The sequence below is a fragment of the Gymnoscopelus braueri genome (genome assembly GCF_963280865.1).
Source record: "Gymnoscopelus braueri genome assembly, chromosome: 11".
NCBI classification, from domain to species: domain Eukaryota; kingdom Metazoa; phylum Chordata; class Actinopteri; order Myctophiformes; family Myctophidae; genus Gymnoscopelus; species Gymnoscopelus braueri.
In genome coordinates, this window is record NC_137613.1 from 3,975,232 (window position 1) to 3,999,471 (window position 24,240).

Genomic DNA, 24,240 nt, shown 5'->3' on the forward strand with positions numbered 1-24,240 from the left:
ACATCGTCATCCGCGACACCTAGCGACACATAAGCGACACCTATTCGTCATTGGCTGTCCTGGCTGTCCTTCACTCCTTTAAGCCAATAGGGAGACGGCCCGTCCTCCGCAGTAACCGCCCTATGCTCCCCTCATTCACACTGCAACAGTTGCAGACAGTGCAAGTTGCACTGCTGCCTCAGGCAACACAGTTAGCCTAAATGCTAGCGTGCTTCATTAGACCTAGTTTGGCTATTAAGTTATTATTTGGCCATGTTCACACTGACTTCAATCTTCGCTATTGTTGGGAAGACCTGTGTGGTCTCTAAAAATGTTGCCACCACTTATATAAAAAACATTACTAGCGTTTACCGACGCATATTGAATGTTGCCAGGTTTGGCGAGAAACAAGCAATCCGAAAAACAAGTGATCAGGTCTATGAAAACAACACACACACACACGCACACACACACACACACACACACACACACACACACACACACACACACACACACACACACACACACACACACACACACACACACACACACACACACACACACACACACACACCTGGTAGAATATGACTTTTGTCATTTCGTTCTTGTTTATTATTCTTTTTTAATTTTAATTTTTCCACTACTGAGAGGATGGCAATGTCAGTGGGTTCAAACCAGGGGCGCCAATAGGGTGGGGGTCTTGGGTCCCCAACCCCCTTGCTCAACTGATGAGCCCCCAGAGATCGGGGCCCAATTTCATTTCCATGACTATAGCAGCTCACTGAGTGCCCGCGACGGCCGCGAGAGAGACGCGTTCAACGCGCCGGCCGTTAACACCTATAGAACAATGTAGGAATGTAACAACCCCACCCAACCATCGAGCCCTTGTAGCCCTTGTAAACCTGCTCTCTGCTCTGTATAGTTTGATGTTGATGTGTGGCTGCTAGCATCACCTTGCTGTTGTAAACCTAATGTGACAAATTAACAATAAACCTAATTCTTCTTGTTTCTTGTTTCTTCTAATTCTTTGAGTTTGATTGCTTTGACTGTAAAGTTTATTTTACATTCCTTATAAATTATAATGGCCCTCTATAACTAAAATGAAATGAAAATAACACCTTTCATGACAGGAATGCATGCAGCTCAAATGTCTTTGTTTAGGGTGGTTTTAATTGTCATGCTATAAATAAAGTTTGTTTGTTTGTTTGTCATGTTTATTTCGAATATGTTAAAAAACAGAACAATTTCTTTTTTGCACTGTTGAAATCACAAACAATGAGATGAATATCAGATTAAAATATAGCAAAAAAGAAACAAGTATAGTAAGCCAGCAATGTAGGGGTCCTTGGCATGAAAATGGTTGAAAACCACTGGCATATATAACTTGGCTGGCTGATAGATCCCATTTTACTGCCATTATTTTAAATGATTTTAAGACAAGTTGTCTGATTATTTTAAGTATAGCCTACTTATGTGTGGGTGTCTATGTAAAGGGCTTTTATATCAAACTAAAATGAAAATAATTAATTAATAGAAACAAAAATACAACACAGAACCTGGGCTGACAACCTGTCCCTCATTGGGGCAATGGGGCTTCTATTGCAACCATTTCATTGGTGGGGCACGCTCCCATAGGCATGCAAATGTATGGGCTTTGTTTTCACCTGGCAGGTATAGTATAAAATTAGCAGAGAGAGTGGCTAGAACGCACTCATTATTATAATATACACAGCAAGATGACGAAGCCTCCTCCAGCCAAGAAGAGATTCATACAGAAGACCCTACATTTTGCTGCACCTGCCAGCCTCAGCAAGACCCCAGGTCTGGTCTAGGTCAAGTTCAGCCCCCATGGTCGCGCACTAAAGCCGGCGCCACTGGTTCAAACCACTGGTCTGGTGGGGGTAACCAGCAGGGCTTTTAGACTGCTTTATTGTGGACTGGCCTTTATTTGCACATACACACAATACCACTAGTCACTATTTGAGACACAGACAGTATTGTTGGAACTTTTATGTCAACCTTCATTTCTAATTATAGTTTTAACTGTAATGGCAGATTAACTCTAGGATGTTTCTATTCACTTGACTACTAACCGAGCCTTTCTGCAGTTCCTCACAGCTGGGATCAGTCTCCTTCGCCCCCCCTCTGATGTGTTGTATTTGTCCAGGTCTAACTCATCCAGAACCTCCTCAGACATCAGCAGCATGGCGACCAGAGCTGAACACTGGCTGTCAGACAGTTTCTCCTTTGATCCGTTCAGGTACTGTTTGATCTCCTGATGTAATGAGTTGTCGTTCATCTCCATCAAACAGTGGAAGATATTGATACATCTGTCAGGAGAGATATCATCAGTGTTTATCATGCTCTTTAGGTTCTTGATGGCTTTCTGGATGCTCTTTGGACTGTTCCCTGTCTGACCCAGCAGGCCTCCTAACAGACTCTGGTTGGACTTCAGTGAGAGGCCATGAAGAAACCGAACAAGTAAGTCCAGGTGGCCATTTTTACTCTTCAGGGCTTTTTTCATAGCAGCTTCCAGGAAGTCGGAGAGGGAGATGGAGTAATACTTACGTTCCAGGAATGTATAGAGTACCTTCTTGTTCTTCTTTGAGAAACAATGGAGCAGGTAGACTGCGGCTAGAAACTCCTGGATGCTCAGATGAACAAAGCTGTAGACCGTTTTCTGGAAGAGCACACCCTCTCTTTTGAAGATCTCTGTGCACACTCCTGAGTACAGTGAGGCATCTTTCACATCAAGACCACACTCTTCCAGGTCTTCTTGGTAGAACAGGATGCTACCTTTCTCCAGATGTTCAAATGCCAGCCTGCCCAGCTTCAGGAGAACTTCCCTGTCAGTCTCCATGAGCTGCTGTTGATTCACCTCATGTGTCTCATCATACTTCTTCTTCTTCCTCTTTGTCTGAACCAACAGGAAGTGGCAGCACATCTCAGTCAGGGTCTTGGGCAGCTGTCCTATCGTGTGTGTCCTCAACATGTCCAGCAGAACGGTAGCAATGATCCAACATAATAGTGGGATGTGACACAGGATGTGGAGGCTCCTTGATGTCTTCATGTGTGAGATGACTGTGCTGGCCTGTTTCTCATCACTGAATCTGTTCCTAAAGTACTTCTCCTTCTGTGGGTCTGTGAACCCTCGCACTTCTGTCACCATGTCAACACATGCAGGAGGGATCTGATTGGCTGCTGCAGGTCTGGTGGTTATCCAGAGGAGAGCTGAGGGGAGCAGATTCCCCTCGATGAGGTTTGTTAACAGAGCATCCACTGATGATGTCACTGTGACATCAGAAACAATGTCATTGTTTTTTTGTTTTTTTTGGAACAATGGAAACCTGCTTTCATCCAGACCATCAAAGATGAAGCCAACTTTCCAGACAGCGAGCTGCTCTGCTGTGACCTTCTTTAATGTTGGGTGGAATTCATGGATCAGCGTGAGAAGACTGTACTGCTCATCTCTGACCAAGTTCAGCTCCCGGAATGAAAAGGGAACCAGGAGATTTATATCTTGATTTTCCAAACCCTTTGCCCAGTCCAGAGTGAACTTACGCACAGAGAATGTTTTTCCAATGCCAGCGATGCCCTTGGTCAGAACTCTTCTGATGGGTGTCATTCTGCCAGGGAGGGGTTTAAAGATGTCACAGCAGTTGATTGGTGTGTCATGGAAGGTCTTCATGTTGGAAACTGTCTCAAGCTGTATCACCTCATGTTGGCTATTAACCCCTTCACTCTCTCCCTCTGTGATGTAGAGCTCTGTGTAGGTGCTGGTGAGGGAGGTTCCAGACTCTTCTGTCATGTGGTCTTTCACATCATCAAGACTGTTCAAACTGCTCTTATAATCGTTCAAATCAACCAGCAGACTGACATCTGAAATGAGAAAAACACATGTGATTTAAAGTTGATAGTTGATAGTTGTTTAGCTTGTTTAGCTTCATTATTTGCACTTAGATATTGATACAGACACTAATTTGAACATTTAGTCTGACTATGATTTCTGCAATTTAAGCATTCCATTTATTAACATGCCATTTTAATTAGTGCAAATTCTGTCCAGTCTTACTTTGTCCAGGTGTGGTTTGACTGGGTGTCTTCAGTCCAGGTGTGTTTCTGAATGTATGTCCACACTGGGGACAGCCATAGTGTCCTGTTGGAGCAGACTGGTCCCAGTATGAGGTGATGCACTGTCTGCAGAACCAGTGTCCACAGCTGGTAGAGACTGGATCTGTCAGAACCTCCTCACACACTGAACACCTGGACGCCTGCTCTGTCACAACACAACCACTCCTCTTCCTCTCTCTGTGAAGATGAAGACAATGTATTACTAAATAATAGTCTTTAATATCTACATATAATGTAATATGACATATAACATCATTGATATGTTCACACTGCATTGTGTTGATGTTCAATAATAATGTCCACTTCATGGAACTACTATGGTATATTCATAAACATTTCATTCATAAATCATAAAGATTTAAAATGTGCATTTGTATATTTGTTTTCTGATTCAGAGATACATTTTTGTCCTCACTGGCAGATGAGCCAGTAGGATACAACAGCAGTAAAGAAAATAACTGGCTACTCTAAACAAAAGTATCCAATTGTGTTAATTTTCTGTGTAGTCTACTTTAAACTCTAACTAGTTGTAATAGTAGTTTTTGCTTTAATAAAAAAAATACTATTGGGAGTGGTGGGTTTTCCTATATTCTTGACTTGGCACCAGTTCAAATCCTAGCTGCTGTATTGTCAACAAGATGGAGACATGAGAGTGATTTCTGACAGGCAGGAGAGACTGTTACCTCAACAAGATGACAAAAGCATGGACAAATATGTCACCCGACTTTTTTAAAGGGCAAAGGTGACAGGGTGTTTGTAGTAGAGATCCTTGATTAGCTTTTAAACATCTATTTGACACAAAAACCTATCAAATTACTGAAAGCCACACTTTTTGTTCCCTTCTGTTTATTAGTACAACCAAAGACAAAATAGTTTATATACAGTATTTAACCATTTAGTTGTGGATTCATTCTTTTTGTCTTTCCAGTTAAAGTTCCCAGAGGTCAGTGATCTTACTTTGAGTTTGAAGGTCCAGGTTCATTACTGAAGTTCAAAGGAGGGAAATCCATTGACCAGTCACTCTTCATAGACAAACAGCTGGGTGTTGGAGACTCTGGTCTGTGGTGAAGACTTCTGGAATCACACAAATGTTTATGAAATTATCATTTGAGTTGAAATACAGTTTACTGCTCAGATATTACTAGTAATAATCATAGTGTGGCTGCAGAACAGGGTCTTCTGTACAGTGGCCCTCATTTATCAACGGAGCGTAAAAAACGGCTTATATTTGTTTCGGCCTGGCGAGAGAGTATGCTTTGCCCCCTGTCTGTCCGTCCGTCCGTGTGTCCACTCCTGTCCGTGTGTTACCAGCTAATCTCCGGCACCGTTAGCCCGGTCACTGCCAAACTGTGCACACCCACTCCCTGGATGCCAATTCAGAACCTCTGCCCCACATGGGCCTGTCATAGCGCCACCAGGAGGCCGATTAGTGCAAAACCCATTTATTCCCATTACTCCTACAGCTTTTAACCAAACGTCATGCAAATCGCTACACAGTATCTCTATAGTCATGTGATCAACCCGGATCTGTCCGCTTTCCCATATTCCATCCTCATTGGCTAAGGTTGGCTTCCAAAGTTTGCAAGATTGGGTCCACTCCTGTCCGTGTGTTACCAGCTAATCTCCGGCATCGTTAGCCCGGTCGCTGCCAAACTGTGCACACCCACTCCCTGGATGCCAATTCAGAACCTCTGCCCAAGGTTGCCTTCCAAAGTTTGAAGGATTGGTCCGTTTTGAACAAACTGCCTCAAATCATGAACGCAGCTTGCCATTTCCATAAAATTGCACATGCACATTCCCACCGAGGAAGAAATGCCACTTTGCAATTTTAACTATAACTGCACCGATCTGCGTGAAACTTTGCATGCACACTCCCTAGAGGCCAAGGAAAAACATCTGCACTGCATTTTTCACATCTGCTTTTTAAAGTGCCACCAGGAGGCCGAATTATGTAAAATACATTTTTGGAAATTATTGTCTCCGCCAGGCTGAAAGGCATGGCGAGAGAGTATGTTTTACGCCGTGTCCGTCCGTCCGTGTGTCCGTCCGTGTGTCCTGTCCGTGTGTTACCAGCTAATCTCCGGCACCGTTGGCCCGGTCGCTGCGAAACTGTGCCCGTTATAGTGCCACCAGGAGGCCGCTTTGTGCAAAACCCATTTACTCCTATAGATTGTATCCAAACATCACGCAAATCGGTACACAGTATCTCTATAGTCATGTGATCAAGACGGATCTGTACGATATTTCATATTCCATCCTGATTGGCTAAGGTTGGCTTCCAAAGTTTGCAGGATTGGACCGTTTTGAACAAAATGTCTCAAATCATGAACACAGCGTGCGATTTCCGTGAAAACTTGCACGCACATTTCCACTAGGCCGAGGAAGAAATGCCACCCTTTTCACATTGGCCTGTTATAGCGCCACCAGCAGGTCTAATTTACCAAAACAAATTTTTGCAACAAAATGCCTCAAATCATGAATGCACGCACATTCCCACTAGCCCGAGGAAGAAATGGCACCCTTTTCAAATTGGCCTATTATAGCGCCACCAGGAGGCCACAATAACCTACCTGACCTGGCGGAGACCTGGGCTCCGAGGAGCACTTTTTCTAGTTTTCTATATATTCGGCCGTACACCAACGTCGAAGTCACATTTATCAAAGGATCCTATACAGCCAATTCTAGCGTACATCAGGTTGGAGCTTTGATAAATCTCACGTCTGAAAACAAGTGTCATTTAAATAACACGCCCTTAAATATTCACAAAATGCCCCGACTTCACGACATGAAGAACCAGAATACGACCCAAAAAAAGCATGAAAAGCCAATAAGGAAGAGTTTCCCCCCCTCGCCACACACACACACACACACACACACACACACACACACACACACACACACACACACACACACACACACACACACACACACACACACACACACACACACACACACACACACACACACACACACATTTGTCTTTCATGTAATCCGTAGCGGTACAATCTTTGTTGTCACATAGATAGGATTGTAGCCTACATGAATGACATATTATGATACCAATCACATCGCCATGAATGGAATACGTTTGTATACCCATTTATTTAACCCATACCGAGCAGTGCGTGTTCGAGTTACACTAAATAAAGCAGTCATGAGACTCTGGCGGAATGTAGTGATCCCGTGCCGCCACATTAATATTGGAGCGTCGGGTTTATATCCTTAACCCAGCCAGGTTGTGTAGCTTACATAACTCTCTATAACTCATAACTCCATAACATAGGACAAGCTACTGTAAGTTTGTAGACCTCACTGTCCATGAAAAGAAGGTCGGGACTCCCGAAAATTCTCTCGCAGAAGCGCTCGTATATTTTGAAAATAGCAGATCTACAAGCTCACAACGCTCACAACAGGTCGCAATGCGACCTGTTGTGAGCTTGTAGATCTGCTATTTTTAAATAGCCAATGCAGCCAGATCTGCAAGCTTAACCGAATGACTGTTAAAGCAGTTTGTTTAAATTAGTTTATAAAATGATATATTTTCACAGGGATTATTTATTAGTGTAGATATACACATTTTGGAGTGGATTATGTGTCCAGATGCCTGTCAGACAGTCAGACAATGCTGCTCCGCAGGTCTAGAATGGAATAAACGGGCGCAGCCAAAGTCAACAACTGCTATCGACCAGACGTGAGATCTCAGTGTACGGTAGGATGAAGCCAACGTCAGGATATATTGATAAATGCCGAAAGTTGCGGTGATCTCGCCGTACGCCCATTATTTGGTCTGCGCCGCGTTGGGGGTGCTCCTTCCATTCCGACATCTCACTACTCCAACTAGTGGCTTCCGTGTGCGGTTAGGGTTAGGGTTAGGGTTAGGTATAGGGTTAGTAACCGTCGGAAAGGTGACATGTCGGAAAGCCGACATGTAACCGCCGCGTTGATACATGAGGGCCAGTATGTCTGTCCCCTCAAAAGTAGACCAATCACAGCTCATGATTTTCCTGCATATGCCACTGGAATGTGAACCTCTCTACCAATTGTGGTAACTGTAGCCTTTAGTTTCTGAGAACAAAATACTTGAATGGGACCTGTCACCCTTTTCCATTCATGTTAATGGACATTTGTATTCACCAATACATTTATCAATTCAACTATGCAACATATCGCTTAACAAAATGCAAACACACCATTCCCAATGAAGCCGGTCGATTTGGCATGCCGGCAAAACTGTGGGAGGAGTAGTGCGGCAAGTTTTAGAGTTGATATCTATATAAAAGTGAACAAACACAAGTGTTGTTGCCTTTAACCCTGCAAGACCTGCTGTTGTAATAATACAACATTTGTATTTTATCAAAAAAAGTGTATAAATCATTTGTTTTCTTGTTATTTTTTCACCTAAACATCATCATTGGATCCTATTGTTTAGTCTTGCAATGTCATTGGCCAGGATATTTGCATATAAATACCCCCCACAGAGGCAGGAAACGTCACAACTTGAAAATCCTTGAAGGAAGAAAAATCTAGTTTTCACTGGACAGGATTCCTCACAAAAAAGTAAGTAAAATGTCTGTAATAATTGTTTTGGTGATCATTAGAATGTCTAGAACATGTACATATGTTGTTATTGTGAAAGATATATATATATATATATATATATATATATATATATATATATATATATATATATATATATATATATATATATATATATACACACACACACACACACACACACACACACACACACACACACACATTTGTATTTTGTAACCAATTGTACTCTAAGACAAATATACTGCATTAGCGTATAACATTTCATTGGCTATAATGTTTTAGCAAAACATTTTGGTAATGTTGAGATTAGCAATCAGTGTATGGTAATTGTTCATATGGGAGTCGCCCAGTTAAGACTCTCTCATCATTGTTCATGTGATGGGTGTTGGGGATTGCCCACTTACAGCCATCCTCAATCCCTTTGTTAGGCTAAGCACCATCAGTGATGATGGTGCTTAGCCTTTGTGAGGATAAGCAAAGCACAATAGGTTGGCCAGACAGTATTGTGTGACTTGTGAAATATGTACCTGCAGTGAGATGTGCTACTAATGTACTAAAGGTATGTCTTTATTTTAATTTCAGAATGCCACAAGCAAGGAGAGAGGCTCGCTTCACTGCAAGGGATGTGTTGGATATTGTAATGAATGGAGAGATTGATGTGAACATCGACTAAAATAAAAATATAAATAAAAATAAAAATATGGCTTATTGATGTTATTATTCATAATGTACTGTTCCGAGGCCAAATATTATTCATAATGTATACTGATCTGAGGCCAAATAATAAACCATAACCATATAAATGAACCCATAAGTTGTTTTAGTGAAGTATATAGACATTCGCCATGTTATTCTGACAGTGAGTAAAAATGGCCTATAGGAAATTCTGCTACCCGTTAGACCCAATGTTGTAATATTACAACATTTCAATAAAACCTTAGGAAAACATTTTTTTTTTAAACGTTATATTTTCCTCTCCAAAGTACTCCTACAACACCATATGAAAGGTTGAATTATTTTTTTTGCAAGTAGAAATATATCCGGGTCTTGCAGGGTTAAGCGACAACACTAACTAGATGTAATATGTTCAATGAGACCTGGCTGAACCAGACTGGTAACAAGGAGCTAATTGAGGCATCACCTCCTGAACAACCTGTTAGGGTTCAGATAAATGTGGTTCTATTGTATCTGATTGGTTTAACACCAGTTCAATTCCTATCTTCTGTATTGTCAACAAGTTGGAGACATGAGAGTGACAGAAAGGAGAGACCATTACAGTCACCTCAACAAGGTCACATAAAAGCATTGATATTGATAACTAAAAAAATATATCTATATTTAAACCATTTTGGGTGGAAACCCCTATTACCTTTCAGGACGGGAACCCCTATTGGGGTTCCTATTGCTATGTACAGTATATAGCTAGCGTTTTCACTAACCTTTGAAAAATCATAGAATATTATTCTTCACAACGATCCACCCGCCGATCACTTTAAAAGACGTAGGAGGGTCTCATAGACATAGGGGGGTCTTTAAAATACGTAGGAGGGTCTCATAGACGTAGGGGGGTCTTTAAAAGACGTAGGAGGGTCTCATAGACGTAGAGGGCTCTTTAAAAGACGTAGAGGGGTCTCATAGAATCGGAGAAAAACATTTGTACCGCCGAAATAATCCAATTTATAGTTGTGGCCAATTGAATGCAGCTTGTTTTCGCCAAAAAGCAACAGAAAGCAAAGAAAAATAGATTTTTATAAATCCTATAATACTAATCCAAACCAGCTCCATTTTGTTGTGATCACCAGTGGTGGAAATGGCCTGGATTCGCTTTGGGAACTGTGGTATCTGAAAACCACAGACTTAAAGGTTATACTGCACTTTTGTAGTTGCCAACAACGCCATATTGTAGTTAGTTTGTTGTTCCAGTGGTGAGTATGAAGGGTTGTAGAATGAATTGAGTCTTCACTAGTCAGTGAGGTTTCTTACTTCCAGTTTATTCAGAGTACAAACAGCCAACCATCTCCACAGCCTCACGGCCTGGAGAGGCACACACACTAAGTCACATTTCAGTATGGTCTTTATAGCACATTCAGAGAAAGAGGAGGTACAGGTATGGGTGTGTCAGACTTCAAAGGTGAGCCCCCACCCGGCACAAAACATTTGCAACTATATGGGGCAGGAAGGGGGATGGAGACACATGCATAGAACCTCTGTCTCCCAGGTAAACAACAAAAGGCAATGCTAATTGTAACCCCCACCCAGCTCAGACCAACAGGCACCTCTCTGCCTGAATCCACTCTTCTGTCTGTAGGCTACTTGTGAGTACAAACACATGGCTTTAGATTTGCATCCATGTTTATGAAATATACATCAGACCCCCCATGGGAGACATTAAACGTCTTCCACAAACACGTATATTTCAAAAGAACCACAAAGAACCGCCCCCCATGAAAAGCGACTGGAACACCAACCAGGACAAAAAGAAAACATTCAGGCAGACTAAAACAGCAAACAACATCATACAGAACAATGCACATACAAAAACCAAGATCACATAGTACAGCGACACGGTGAATTACAATAAATATCAGAAAACGTATTCCCCAAGGCCAATTAGCGTGCAGGATCCCTCTGTTAGCCCTTTAAACTCCAGGATAAAACATTACACAGCCCACACCCAGTGGAAGCTGACAGCATACAGTCGAATTACGCTCACCAACCGATAACACCACCCCCCCAGATCAATGTCCCCCCCGCCGAGCCACCAAAATATACTCAAAGATAGCCTAATGCTTATCCCTAAGCTTTACACCGTACCATCAAGCACATATGACAACTACCAACGGAAGTGCCCACACGGATAAAAGAAGGCAGTGTACCCCCAATGAAACAATAACCCACAAAGTAAACTCACATTAAATACAAGAGACCAGAGAGTGAAACAACATCCCCACACCACTCCCCATGGCAGCCATCGCCCCACAGGTTAACCCACCATTATCACAAAAATATAACCTCAGGTCCCACATGCGCAGTGTCCCGCTCGATAATGTCCCTCTTGCAGTCTCCCTCAATGTCATCTTCTCACCCCAGCCGTGCCGTCCAGTGCAGTTCCCAGATTGTCCAACAGATAGCTGCATGTTTACAACAGAGCGCTCCACTTGCGATCGCAGGAGACGTGCTACCACACCCCCCACGAAGAACCCCTCCATTGCAAGTTCTCCGCTCTGCTGGCACCCGCTGTCCCCTCCTCACAACATACCCGCCACGAAGAACCCCGTCCATCCACAGGTTCCCCGCTCTGCCTTCTGCACCGCAGCGCGCTCCTCTAGCGATCGCAGAAGATAAGTTGTGCAGCCAGATGAGTCGTACAGCCATCCTAGATCTGAAGAGCGTTCCCAAACGTGTTCACAGCGTTCCCCCGCAACGGTTGCTATAGGAACGCCGTTCCCATGCGTGCAACGCCATTTCCACCACTGGTGATCACGTGATCTTTGGCTGTGCTCTTCATCATCATCATCATCATCATCATCATCATGATTCACAGGGAACAGCGCCCTCTAGCGTAAACCATTGAAAACACCACACACTCGTCAACTGGTCATTGGTGGTGTGAGCCTCAGGCCAACAGTGGCAGTGAATGAGTTAACATTCTTCATAAGAAAAATCCTCAGAGAAGTCTAGTCAGATTCAGGACATGTTCTTAGAGAGCATAATGTTCATAATGGTGTTCTTATAATTATGAATCCATATCCTCTTAACCTGAAGGGGTGTGAAAGTTGATTCTAATTAGCATAGGTAGACACAGCACCAATCCTAGTTAGCATCCTAATTAGCATAGGTAGATGTCCCACCAATCACCATAAAAGGGCATGACTGCATGGCCTGCACACAGAAATAAAGTTGAGAGAATGAAGTCCAGAATGCCTCAACTAAAGTCTAAAGACAGTGGAACACCACACTACAAACATAATAAATAAATACATACTTCTGTTTTCTTCAATTCTACAATACTAGAGGTTCGGGCGCCCTACGGGTGGCCTGACCCCTAGCCGCGCACGGGGCTCTAGTAGCCTGGCCCGCACATCGGAGGCCCGAACCTCTAGAGCTCGACACGGCGGGTTGAAGGGCTCGCTTATTTTCGGTTTGTTTTGATTAACCTGGTTGCTCGTTTCTCTCGCTAAACCTGGCAACTGTATGTAAAGAATTGTTATTAACGTCCGCGGACCCCCTGACAGTCTTGGGATGTCGGACCCCTGCGAAACAATCGCAGACCCCTTGGGGTCCCTGGAGACCTAGTGTGGTCTAACTCTGAGATTAATGGAGTACATGGACATTATCGCGACTGACTGTGTGCAAGGGAGAAAAAGCGAAAGCAAAGTGCAAGAAGCAAACGAATTGTGTGTGCATTGCTTGTTAGTCGCGCGAAACCTGGCAACCCTGTGGCTGAGTGGCTGTTCCAAACCTGGCAACCCCGTGGCAGAGGCAGAGGCAGACACAGACACACGGCGAACGGCGAACAGGCAGGCATGCGCGCGACTCCCAATTGTAATATTGGATAGGATTTATTTAATAATATTTTGGATAGGATTTATTTAATAATATTTTTTATCATATCTTTAGAGCAGTGGTTCTCAAAGTATCGTCTGGGGACCCCCATGGGCTCTTGAGAGTTCCAGCGGGTCTACAGCAAAACAACGAAAAATGTAACCACTTTAACCCTATTTTATACTTTGTTTGGGATAGCTGATCTACAAGATCACAATGCATCCAATCACTGCCCGTTTTGAGCTTGTAGATCGGCTATTTTCAAAACATTTAGTTAAATCTAGATTGTTTTTGAAAAATGCACAAATCTTCTGTTATGCAAGTCCCTCTGAGTTCAGATGGGGGTTTGCAGCCAAATGCATGTCAATGTGGGGGTCCTACCGTCCTTGACATGGAAATGTCAAGGACTATCATTGTCATTATTGTCATTATTTTGAGTTTGTGTCAATAAAGATAGTCAGTGAGTGTACGGAAGCGCTTCTTAGACCTATATACAGGGGTGCACATAACTGGTGCGCAGGTGCGCATGCGTCGTCAAAATGCATGCTGCGCGAATCAGACGAAGGGAAGCGCTTTTGCGTACTAACAGCTGGGACCGCTGGGACAGGAATTTACTTCCTGAAGCCACACTCACACAATCACGCTAAAGCACGAGTCGGCCCCATACACAGCCATTAAGCGCAGGGGGAGGGGACGCATGCTGCACGTGATTGTGTGAGTGTGGCCTCGAATCCTGATACACAGACACAGTCAGTCGCGCGACTCACTCGCAGCACACTGCTGGTCACTGATGATGAACGCACCGTGAGTGCAAAATATGCCGCGAACGTCCCAATCTGGCGGATAAAAGCAGCACAGCACAGCGCACCAACCTTGGTGGGGGCGAAAAACGGCGGAATTTTGAAGCAGGGCGCTGCAACATTGAAACGCGCCGGTGAAGCTTTTCTCGAGCACGGTTTTGCGGTGCCGCTTTGTTTTGGTTCCCCAATCCCTATTTAAATGGAATAGAATTTCCCTGTGGGATAATACGGATAATACAGACGCTAATTAGTCTCCGGAAAGTACACTCACATTTATATTTAAAAAATAAGCTAAACTACGCCGCATCAAGGATTTTATTAGGACAGACCTATTTTGGGGTGACGTCTTTCCGGATTGTCGCGATCCGGTCACCTGATGACGCGGATGACGCGCATGGTGACGTAGGGCTACTTCCGCTCCCGACCGGATCATAGACCCGAAAAGCTTTGCTTCCCAGGCTAGGGCACCCCTGCCTATATAGACTATAGGTCTGTTTGTGGCTGTGATGCATCAAAGACTTAACCTATGCTTTAGGAACCTACAGTATGTAGCCTAATTCCAGCTCACAGCTACAGCTATCACTTAGTTACCATTCCTAATGGAGCTCATATGTGACTGGGTACAATGCTTTATGCCGCAAGTTGGCATTTTTCATTTTCGTTTTTTTTACAGGAACATATTTGAAGAAGATGTGCTCATTTGAAACTGGTTATCTATAATAGTGCAAATTGAGATAATCCCTTCTAAAGAATTGTCACTTCGAGCACCTCTGAGCTCCAGGTAATGGGCGTGAACAATGGGTAATTTATTCAGCCTAGCCACCCCTCTAATCACTCCCCCATTGACACCTTTCAGTCAGCTCTATTTAGTGCCAGGGACCCCCATAGAGGTGTGTTGTAAAAAAATAGGCATATTAAATAATCATCATCATAATAGATTTTTTTTCACATACTAGTGTTGCCATGTATACTAATTAGCTCACAACTTGTCTTTTAATTTCACTGTTTGAAACAGGGCTTGAGTTGTTAATGCATAACTGCAAGTTTGCCCTTTTCACTACTGGCTTACATGAAAAAAATACCCAAATGGGTCCATTTGGTTTCATTAATGTATTTTCTAAATAAAGTATTCAATCAAAATACAAAATAGCTCACAATGCGGCGACGCGTTGTGAGCTTGTAGATCTGCTATTTTCATAGCAGATCTGTTTCTAACTAGTGTTGCCATGTATACTAATTATAAGCGTCCTCGTTTTCTGTAAAGTTGCTTGCAAATATTGGTAGCTGCTTTTTATTTGTAATTACTATTTTGTTGTGAGCTTGTAGATCGGCTATTTCCAAATCGTCTATTTTCAAATAGCCGATGCATATAGGTTTAAAGTGCTCATATAGCCTAATAGTCGCTTAAATCTTTGGGCTTGTTTTCATTGAACTGGTTGCTTATTTCTCTCTCAAGAATCTGGCAACCGTGTCAGTGTTTACACCAACGAAGAAGAAAATGCGGAAGCCCTTTAAAAAAGACACAGTATTATGTTGCGCAAATATAAAGTCATCACTGCACCATAACATGGTTAATAAATTTTATTTTGGGATGTACAATACATGAAAATTACGAGAGTAATAACGCGACTTGCGTCGATAACTAATGCAGAGCGGACATTACCGCGTTTGGCTAAAAACAGTGTGTTAGTAACCTCATACAAGCTAACTATTAGCCACATTCGGCTAACGCTCGTCGAGTCCTCCACTGTTATTTTCGATTCCACTTCACATTAACTCATTTATATCATATTTACATGCCGAGTTAAGCTCTGACATTTAAGTGATATGTAGCCTGATATTACCAGATTGCTATAGTGGGTTTAGAATATTTTAGACGATTTGGTGGTGCTGTGGAAACACACGGCCGCAGCGGCGAAACAAGCCTTTATTTGCATTTTTTCAGACAAACAAACACTAGACTAGTGTGTGTGTCATCTACATAGTCAATCTATATACCGGTACCATTTTAAAGGTACGGGCCTTGTGATTAAAATGATGCAAACCATTCGCAAACCAAACGCTAAAATCAACGCCAAAGTGCGACATACAAAAGGTTTCAGGTTTCATGAAAATAGCAGATCTACAAGTTCACAACACAACACCTTGTGAGCTTGTAGGTCGGCTATTTTGGATTTCTGCAGAGTGTAACATTACTGTAAAAATGAATGAATAAACAAAGATACTGTAGCAACATGAATGAAACGCTGCTACGGTACTCTGGTGAGTGAAACTGGAGAACAAAGCCTATAGCCAGGCCAATCGAAACCTCTATGCAAATGCTGGACATGAATGTTCAACCCCCAAAATACACACATAAACTCTGTTACAAACAGAGGCTTGTTCACAATCTAATTGTAACCATTTAATGACTACTAAATGGCTTTCTGATAGAATACAAACCTTCTTCAACATTAGAACTGTGTTAATATGAAAAAAAACTAAAAACACAAAAAAAAAAATCTAATTTAATTCGTGATTATCTAGTCTTTCTCACCTGGCGACTTGGGGAAGGTCTCACCTGTAGCAGTCACATATCTATGCCATAGAGTTATAATATATCAGATCTATGCTCTTCAGTGAGTCTGGACACATGGAGACAGACACTGGCTGCAGACAGCAGGCATAAATGTAACTTTGAAAAGTTAATCTATAAGGAAACATTGTTTACTCTGTCGCTACCAGATTTTATTTTATTTTTTTAAGTAAAAGTGAATGAACTGTGGGTATTTAAGGACGTGGATTGCCACTGGCCAGGTTTCTGGGAATATTTTCCTCTCGGCACACGTTCCGAGTTATAGGTCTATATTAGATCATTTTTTTCTGTCTCTAAGACAAATGAAGCGTACCTGTGAGGTGTGAGTGGGATTGAAATGTTGTGTAAACAAAGCTAATCGATATTTAATATTTAATGTAATGGTATCCCCGTTGTGTGGGAGAGAAGGTGTTAGAATGTATGGAGCCCCCGAAGTAAGACAATGGCCAATGAAGTCACTGGGAAAAAAGGGTCAATTTGATTTAATGAAAAATGCAGTAAAATAACAGTTGCATAGACAGACGGACGGACGGACGGACGGACGGACGGATAAATAGATATTGTATACTGTGTTGCATAGATAGCACATGCACACACTTAGTCAGTTTGTATAGTGCAGCTTCACCACTGAACACCACATTGTGATTTGTACCACTTCATTCACAAACTTATAATCTATACTTCATATTGGGCTTGGATGCTACACCATTATGAAAGTTGTCTTGTGTCTTGTGTTGTCTTGTGTTTTAGTAATTAGCCTCAAACTAGCATCAACAAGAAAAGCAGCAATAAAATAACAATTGAAACAGTAAAACAGTACAACAACAGTTGCATAGATACAGTATATATAGTCCATAGTTTGCACAGATACGACAATCAGTCAGTCTGCACTGAACACAACATATAATAGTGATTTGTACGTTTTCATTCACAAACTGCACACATAACTTACGAATATTGGTTAATATTGGGCAGGGAGGCTATACCATTATGTAGTCATGTGCTGTAGTAATTAGCATGTACAGTCCTTAGCATGATATTGTGTTGTCATATCATAGTGTTGTGTATATTGTATAGGAGGATTCACATACTCTGTGTCTGGAGGTCCAGGCTCATTACTGAAGTCAGGAGGTCTTCCTTTAGACAGGTCACTCTTCATAGACATACAGCTGGGTGTTGGAGACTCTGGTCTGTGGTAAAGACTATTGAAATCATAAAAAAAGTTTCTATGGTTATTTTGTGAATGAAAACATCGATAGTTCAAGATTCTTCATTATATTATTATAACACTACAGTTCTTGTTTTGTTTCTCAAACTTGCATCAACAAGAAAGGCAGCAATCAAATAACAATAGAAACAGTAAAACAGTACAATAACAGTTGCATAGATATATAGTCCATAGTTTGCACAGATAAGACAAGCAGTCAGTCTGTATAGTGCAGCTTCACCACTGAACACCACATAGTGATTTCAGTTAGATACTTTTGTCAGGAATAATCATGTATTGCAATGCTATCATATTCAGTTTGGCGGAGTGACTCTGCTCCTGTGATACTACAGATTATCTGTGCAAGCATGACACATAATATCTGAGATCACAACCCCCCCAGAAGCAGTGCATAAGACGCAGAGTTATTGCATAACAGGAACCCTTTAAGGGCATACATTAATAGGCCTATATAGATTAACATACAATCAAAAGAAACATAGAATCCACAAAAAAAAACATTTAAATATTGAGCCCTTCAAGCATAAGTAGTTAAGATACACAGATAAAACATCCTACAACCCACAGAATCATACATATAACTTAGATGGCACGCCACAGGAGGAGGCTGGGGAGGTGGAGGGAGTTTTATAACAGACAGCTGCAGGAACAGAGCTGAACCAATAATGAGCATGAAGAGTGTTCTGATTAAATATACCACATGAATGAACCATTAGATTGAGGACGTACGTGTTGGGAATGAAGGGAGATGAGTGAGGTTGAACATGGAGAGACAGTCTGACTTATATGGGTGTATGTATGCATTACTTTGTTAGTGAATGAGAATGGGGGTGTAGCAGCTATACGCTGTAGCCTACCCTCCTGCCTGCTGTGCCTACCTGAACTAACACTGCGCTCGATTTGTACGACTTCATTCACAAACTGCACACATAGTAATTTATAATCTATAATAATTGGGCAGGGAGACCATGTTGTTATTACATATTATCTTGTGTTTTATTAACTTGAACATGAAACTTGGTATGAGATCGTGTTGTCATATAGAGTTGTGTATATTGTGTAGGAGGATTCACATACTTTGTGTGTGGAGGTCCAGGTTCATTACTGAAGTCAGGAGGTCTTCCTTTAGACAGATCACTCTTCATAGACATACAGCTGGGTGTTGGAGATTCTGGTCTGTGGTGAAGACTATTGAAATCATAAAAAAGGTTTCAACAATTATTGTGTGAATGAAAACATCTGCTTGTTCAAGATTCTTCATTATGTCCCATTATATTATTATAACACTACAATTCTTGTTTTGTTTCTCAAACTTGCATCAACAAGAAAGGCAGCAATAAAATAACAATAGAGACAGTAAAACAGTACAATAACAGTTGCATAGATATATAGTCCATAGTTTGCACAGATAAGACAAGCAGTCAGTCTGTATAGTGCAGAGAGACAGTCTGACTTACATGGGTGTATGAATGCATTACCTTGTTAGTGAATGAGAATGGGTGGGGGGGGGGGATGAGTATGTAGCAGCTACACTGTAGCCTACTCTCCTGCGTGCCGATACCTGAACTAACGCTGCGCTTAATGTGTACGACTTCATTCACAAACTGCACACATAGTCATTTATAATCTATAAAGAGACCATGTTGTTATTATATATTGTCTTGTGTTTTATTAACTTGAACATGAAACTTAGAATGAGATTGTGTTGTCATACTCTGTGTCTGGAGGTCCAGGTTCATTACTGAAGTCAGGAGGTCTTCCTTTAGACAGGTCACTCTTCATAGACACACAGCTGGGTGTTGGAGACTCTGGTCTGTGGTGAAGACTTCTGGAATCATAAAAAATATGAATGAAAAAGTCTGCTTCATTATGTACCGTTATAGTACTATACAATTTTTTTCAGCTCCTCAAAGTTGCAGCAACAAGAAAGACAGCAATAAAATAACAATACAAACAGTAAAAATGCATTACAATAGCAGTTGCAAACATAGAAATTCCATAGTTTGTTAATAGATAGGACATGAACACAAGCAGCCAGTCTGTATAGTGCAGCTTCACCACTGAACACCACTCTGTGATTTGTACCACTTCATTCACACACTGCACACATAGTAACTTATAACCAACTGTTAAGATTGGGCAGGGAAACCATGCTGTTATTATATTTTGTCTTGTGTTGTCATGTCATAGTGTTGTGTATATTGTATAGGAGGATTCATATACTCTGTGTCTGAAGGTCCAGGTTCATTACTGAAGTCAGGAGGTCTTCCTTTAGACAGATCACTCTTCATAGACACACAGCTGGGTGTTGGAGACTCTGGTCTGTGGTACAGACTTCTGGAATCACACAAATGTTTATATAATTATCATGTGAATGAAAACATCAGTCCGTTCAAGATTCTGTATTGTTACATCCAGTTATACAAGTATAAGGGCGTCAGATAGATGGGTTTTGCCTCACAACATTAGAGCAACAATAAATAAATAAATACAATAAACTACTAAACATGCAGCACAGTAACAGTTGCATAGATAGATACAGGGAGCGGCAGTGGATTAGCGGTAGAGTGGCCGGGGAGAGTGAACTGGAAACCGCAAGCTTCCCAGTTCGATCCCGGGCTGGGGCGCTCCCCCAGAGTTAGTGTGGAAGTGTCCTTGAGCAAGATGCTGAACCCCTAATTGCTCCCGATGAGCAGGTTGGTGCCTTGCATGGTTTCCTCCTCCATCGGTGTGTGTGTGTGAATGGGTGAATGTAATGCACAATCTATGTAAAGCGCTTTGGATAAAAGCGCTGTATAAATGCACCATTTACCATTTACCATTTAGACAGATGCCACAGTGGGCGTGACCAGTAGGGGAGGTGGGGAGCCCCACATCAATGAGTTTCCTGTTTACTAGTGTTGCCATGCCTGCTTATAATAAGCTTTTTTTCCCCTTTCTTTTTTTTTAAGTGCAGTTGCTTAACTCTTTGACTGCCCCGGACGGGAATTCCCGTCCGTTTCATCTAAGGCTCTAATGGCCGTGGACGGGAAAACGGAACTTTTGGGTTTTCAGTGGTTTTCCACCAGATGACGCTGTTCCCCAGCCTTTGCCAAAACCTGGGCCTCCTGGGTCATGTAGAACACGAGATATCACGTGACAAAAAAAAAAGAAAAAAAAAAGAGGTCATTTTGTGGCCAATCTTGTGGCGAGTCAGGTATGACATTGGTGTTGTGGCAAGAGAAATCGATCGAGACAGACAGTACTGAGACACATGCAGCAAGCAGTTGAGATTTGGTAGTAGTTAGTTAGTAGTAAGTAGTAGTTTTATTTAGTAGTAGTTTTATTTAGTAGTAGTTATATTTAGTAGTAGATTTCGTGTCGATATATTTTGTTTAGTTTGATCAGTTTAGTTTAGTTTGAGCCATGCCTAGATCCCAGGGCAATTCCACTCCCTGTCCCCGTGGATCCCTTTCCCATGGACCCCCTTCGCGTGCTCGTGGACCCCCTTCCCGTAGACCCCCTTCTCGTGGTCGTGGACACCCGTCTCGTGGTCGTGGACAACCTTCCCGTGGACCCCGTCCCCGTGGCGGCCGTCGCGGTTCGTGCAGCAGGACCGGAGCAGCAGCTGGCGAAACGGGACCGTTTTGTCGTCAGCAAACTTTGGAGGAGACAATGGCGTTCAGTGTGAAGAAGCGAATTCTACCTGAGACTGATAGTGAGCTCTCTGATGAGGAACCCACCACTCGTGTGAAGATTGAGGCAATCGGTGAGGATCACCAGATTGATACAGAGAATAAACCACCAGAGAGTAAACCACCAGAGAGTAAACCACAAGAGAGTAAACCGCCAGAGAATAAACCACCTGTTGTACTTGGGACTGAGACTGCAGGTACCGTGACTGCTACAGGACTACGCCGAAGTAGCAGAACAGGCATTGACCGTGTACGTGAGGCTGTGGAGTCGGAGTATAATTCTCAGCCGTCCTCGGATATATCGGACGCCGAATCGGAGGAACTTTGGGAACCTCTGTTGAGGGAGGACGCTGGTCCTATTCTTTTCCAGATTGCTAGTGGTAAGAAGATTTATATTTGTATCGTGTTTGAGATAAAATCAAATGAATGTATTTATATACTGTATCTATGCATGTGATGTATTGTGTGGCGCAATAAAACATAGCAGATCTACAAGCTCACAACGCGTCGCTTGCGCCGCCGTGTTGTGAGCTAGATCTGCTATTTTGTATTGCACCAGTTTGAGCCCTGGTGTGCGAGCGTTTATTTATTCACCTGCTATAGTTCATCTGCTATTTTTCGCGTGGTCTTTTTGTGGGGGTCGTATGTATGCTATTGTATAAAATGTATAAAAATCAAGCTCACTTTGAAAGCTCACGTAAAAGGGTAATTTTGTAGCTACGCAGTGTAGCGAGTCAAGTATGACATTGGAGTTGTGGAAATGGAGAGAGAGAGATTGAGACAGTAGCCATGAAAAGGGATGTTGGGGAGGCCAAAAGAAAAAAGATTTTTTGGAGGGGGATTGGACAGGTGCAGAAGCCCCCCCCTCTGCATGCGATGTAATAATAAAATACATCAAAGAACTAGAAGGTCAGGTTATATCAACAGGATCACTCGTTGTTGTTGTTGGGTGGTTGTTGTTGACATGGCCTGACCGTAGTTACCTTTGATCTACACCGACAAAAAGACCGCCACAAAAATAGCAGATCTACAAGCTCACTGTGAGCCTGACTGTAGTTACCTTTGATCTACCCCGACAAAAAGACCGCCACAAAAATAGCAGATCTACAACCAGTTTGAGCCCTGGTGTGCGAGCGTTTATTTATTCATCTGCTATATAGTTCATCTGCTATTTTTGGCATGGTCTTTTTGTGGGGGTTGTATGTAGGCTATTGTATAAAATGTATAAAAATCATTTGAAAATAGCAGATCTTTGAGCTTGTAGATCGCCCCAAAAATAGCAGATCTACAAGCTCGCTGTGATCCTGACCATAGTTACCTTTGATCTACCCCCACAAAAAGATCACCCCAAAAAATTTCAGATCTACAAGCTCACAACGGGTGCGTTGTGAGCTTGTAGATCTGCTATTTTCAAAGGATTTTTCCCTTTTCATTGTCAACAAAAGCATGTACTTCTTTTTGTAAGTCTAATTGGATAAGAACATCTGCTAAATGCCTAAATTGTAAATTGATTTGATTTTGTATATGAACTACCAACTACCTGTGACATGATTCTGTCTGTGATTTCAGATGAGGAGGAGGAGGAGGAGGAGTTGGCTGGTACTTCTGGAGTTAGTGGTCCATGTGTTGGCAGTAATAGAGGTAAGAATAATTTTACCTTATTATTTACATCATAAAGTCATGGACCAGCCTGAGACATATTTTTATTTACCAAACTTTTATATTTTATTACTGTGTTTTTTAGATGAGGTGGAGGGGGAGGAGGAGGAGGAGGAGGAAGAAGAGGAAGAGGAGGAAATGGAGGAGGCCCCCAGGTTACCACCTGTTGCAAGTGACAAGAGGGGTAAGGACAGAAGTTTATTTTTCTGCACACTTACCACACAAATAAAAAAATATATATTTTATAGTAATTATGTATTTCGATAATTTACAGGTCGAAGCAAGCCTGGTCGAGTTTTGGATTCTGACTTCAGTAAGGTGAACTGGCGGCCGACTGAGATCCCCTTCACTGCACACCCTGGACCTCGTGGACCTGCTGCTGATCTGGACTCTACAGATCCAGTCCACTTCCTCGAGCTCTTCCTCACAGATGAGCTCCTGGAGGGCATAGTTGTACAAACAAACGTATATGCACAACAGTGCATTGCCACTGTGATTGAGAGTCTGCCACATGCCAGAGCTCTGAAATGGAAACCTGTCAACCTGCATGAGATGAAAGCATTCCTAGGTATCTTATTTCTGACAGCTATTGTCCACAAGCCAGAGCTTGTCATGTACTGGTCGACAGATGACCTCATCGCGACACCCTACTTCAACCAAACAATGTCACGCAACAGGTTTCAACTAATTTGCCGATTTCTCCACTTCAGAGACAATACTTTGCCTGTTGTTGACAAAAATGACAAAATGCATAAAATAGGGCCTGTGTTGGATTACCTTACTTCCAAATTTAGGGAACTCTACCAACCAGACCAATGCATCTCAATTGATGAGGGTACACTTTGTTTTCGTGGTCGTCTAAATTTCAAAGTGTATAATCCCCAAAAGCCAGTCCGATACGGCATAAAATCCTACATTCTCTGTGACTCAAAAACAGGCTACTGCTTCAACATGAAGCCCTATTGTGGAGTGTATTCTTCCCTTGTTGACACAGTTGTGTTCCTTCTTGGTGGGCTCGCAGGCCATGGATATAAATTATTCATGGATAATTTTTATAATTCAGTCACCATGTGCCAAATCCTGCTGAAGAAG

General features: G+C 42.3%; 1 protein-coding gene across 1 annotated transcript in view; it reads right to left on the bottom strand.

Moving 5' to 3' along the window:
- The window catches only part of LOC308094995 (uncharacterized protein), a 793,896-nt gene that overhangs the window by 23,688 nt on the left and 745,968 nt on the right, over positions 1 to 24,240 (bottom strand). Inside the window, exons 41-47 of the mRNA XM_080441835.1 lie at positions 20,039 to 20,152; positions 19,530 to 19,643; positions 18,893 to 19,003; positions 17,679 to 17,789; positions 5,068 to 5,184; positions 4,052 to 4,287; positions 2,073 to 3,858 (exon numbers count right to left, since the gene is read on the bottom strand). Coding sequence (XP_080297961.1) covers positions 2,073 to 3,858; positions 4,052 to 4,287; positions 5,068 to 5,184; positions 17,679 to 17,789; positions 18,893 to 19,003; positions 19,530 to 19,643; positions 20,039 to 20,152 — 2,589 coding nt within the window. The remainder of the gene's footprint in view (positions 1 to 2,072; positions 3,859 to 4,051; positions 4,288 to 5,067; positions 5,185 to 17,678; positions 17,790 to 18,892; positions 19,004 to 19,529; positions 19,644 to 20,038; positions 20,153 to 24,240) is intronic.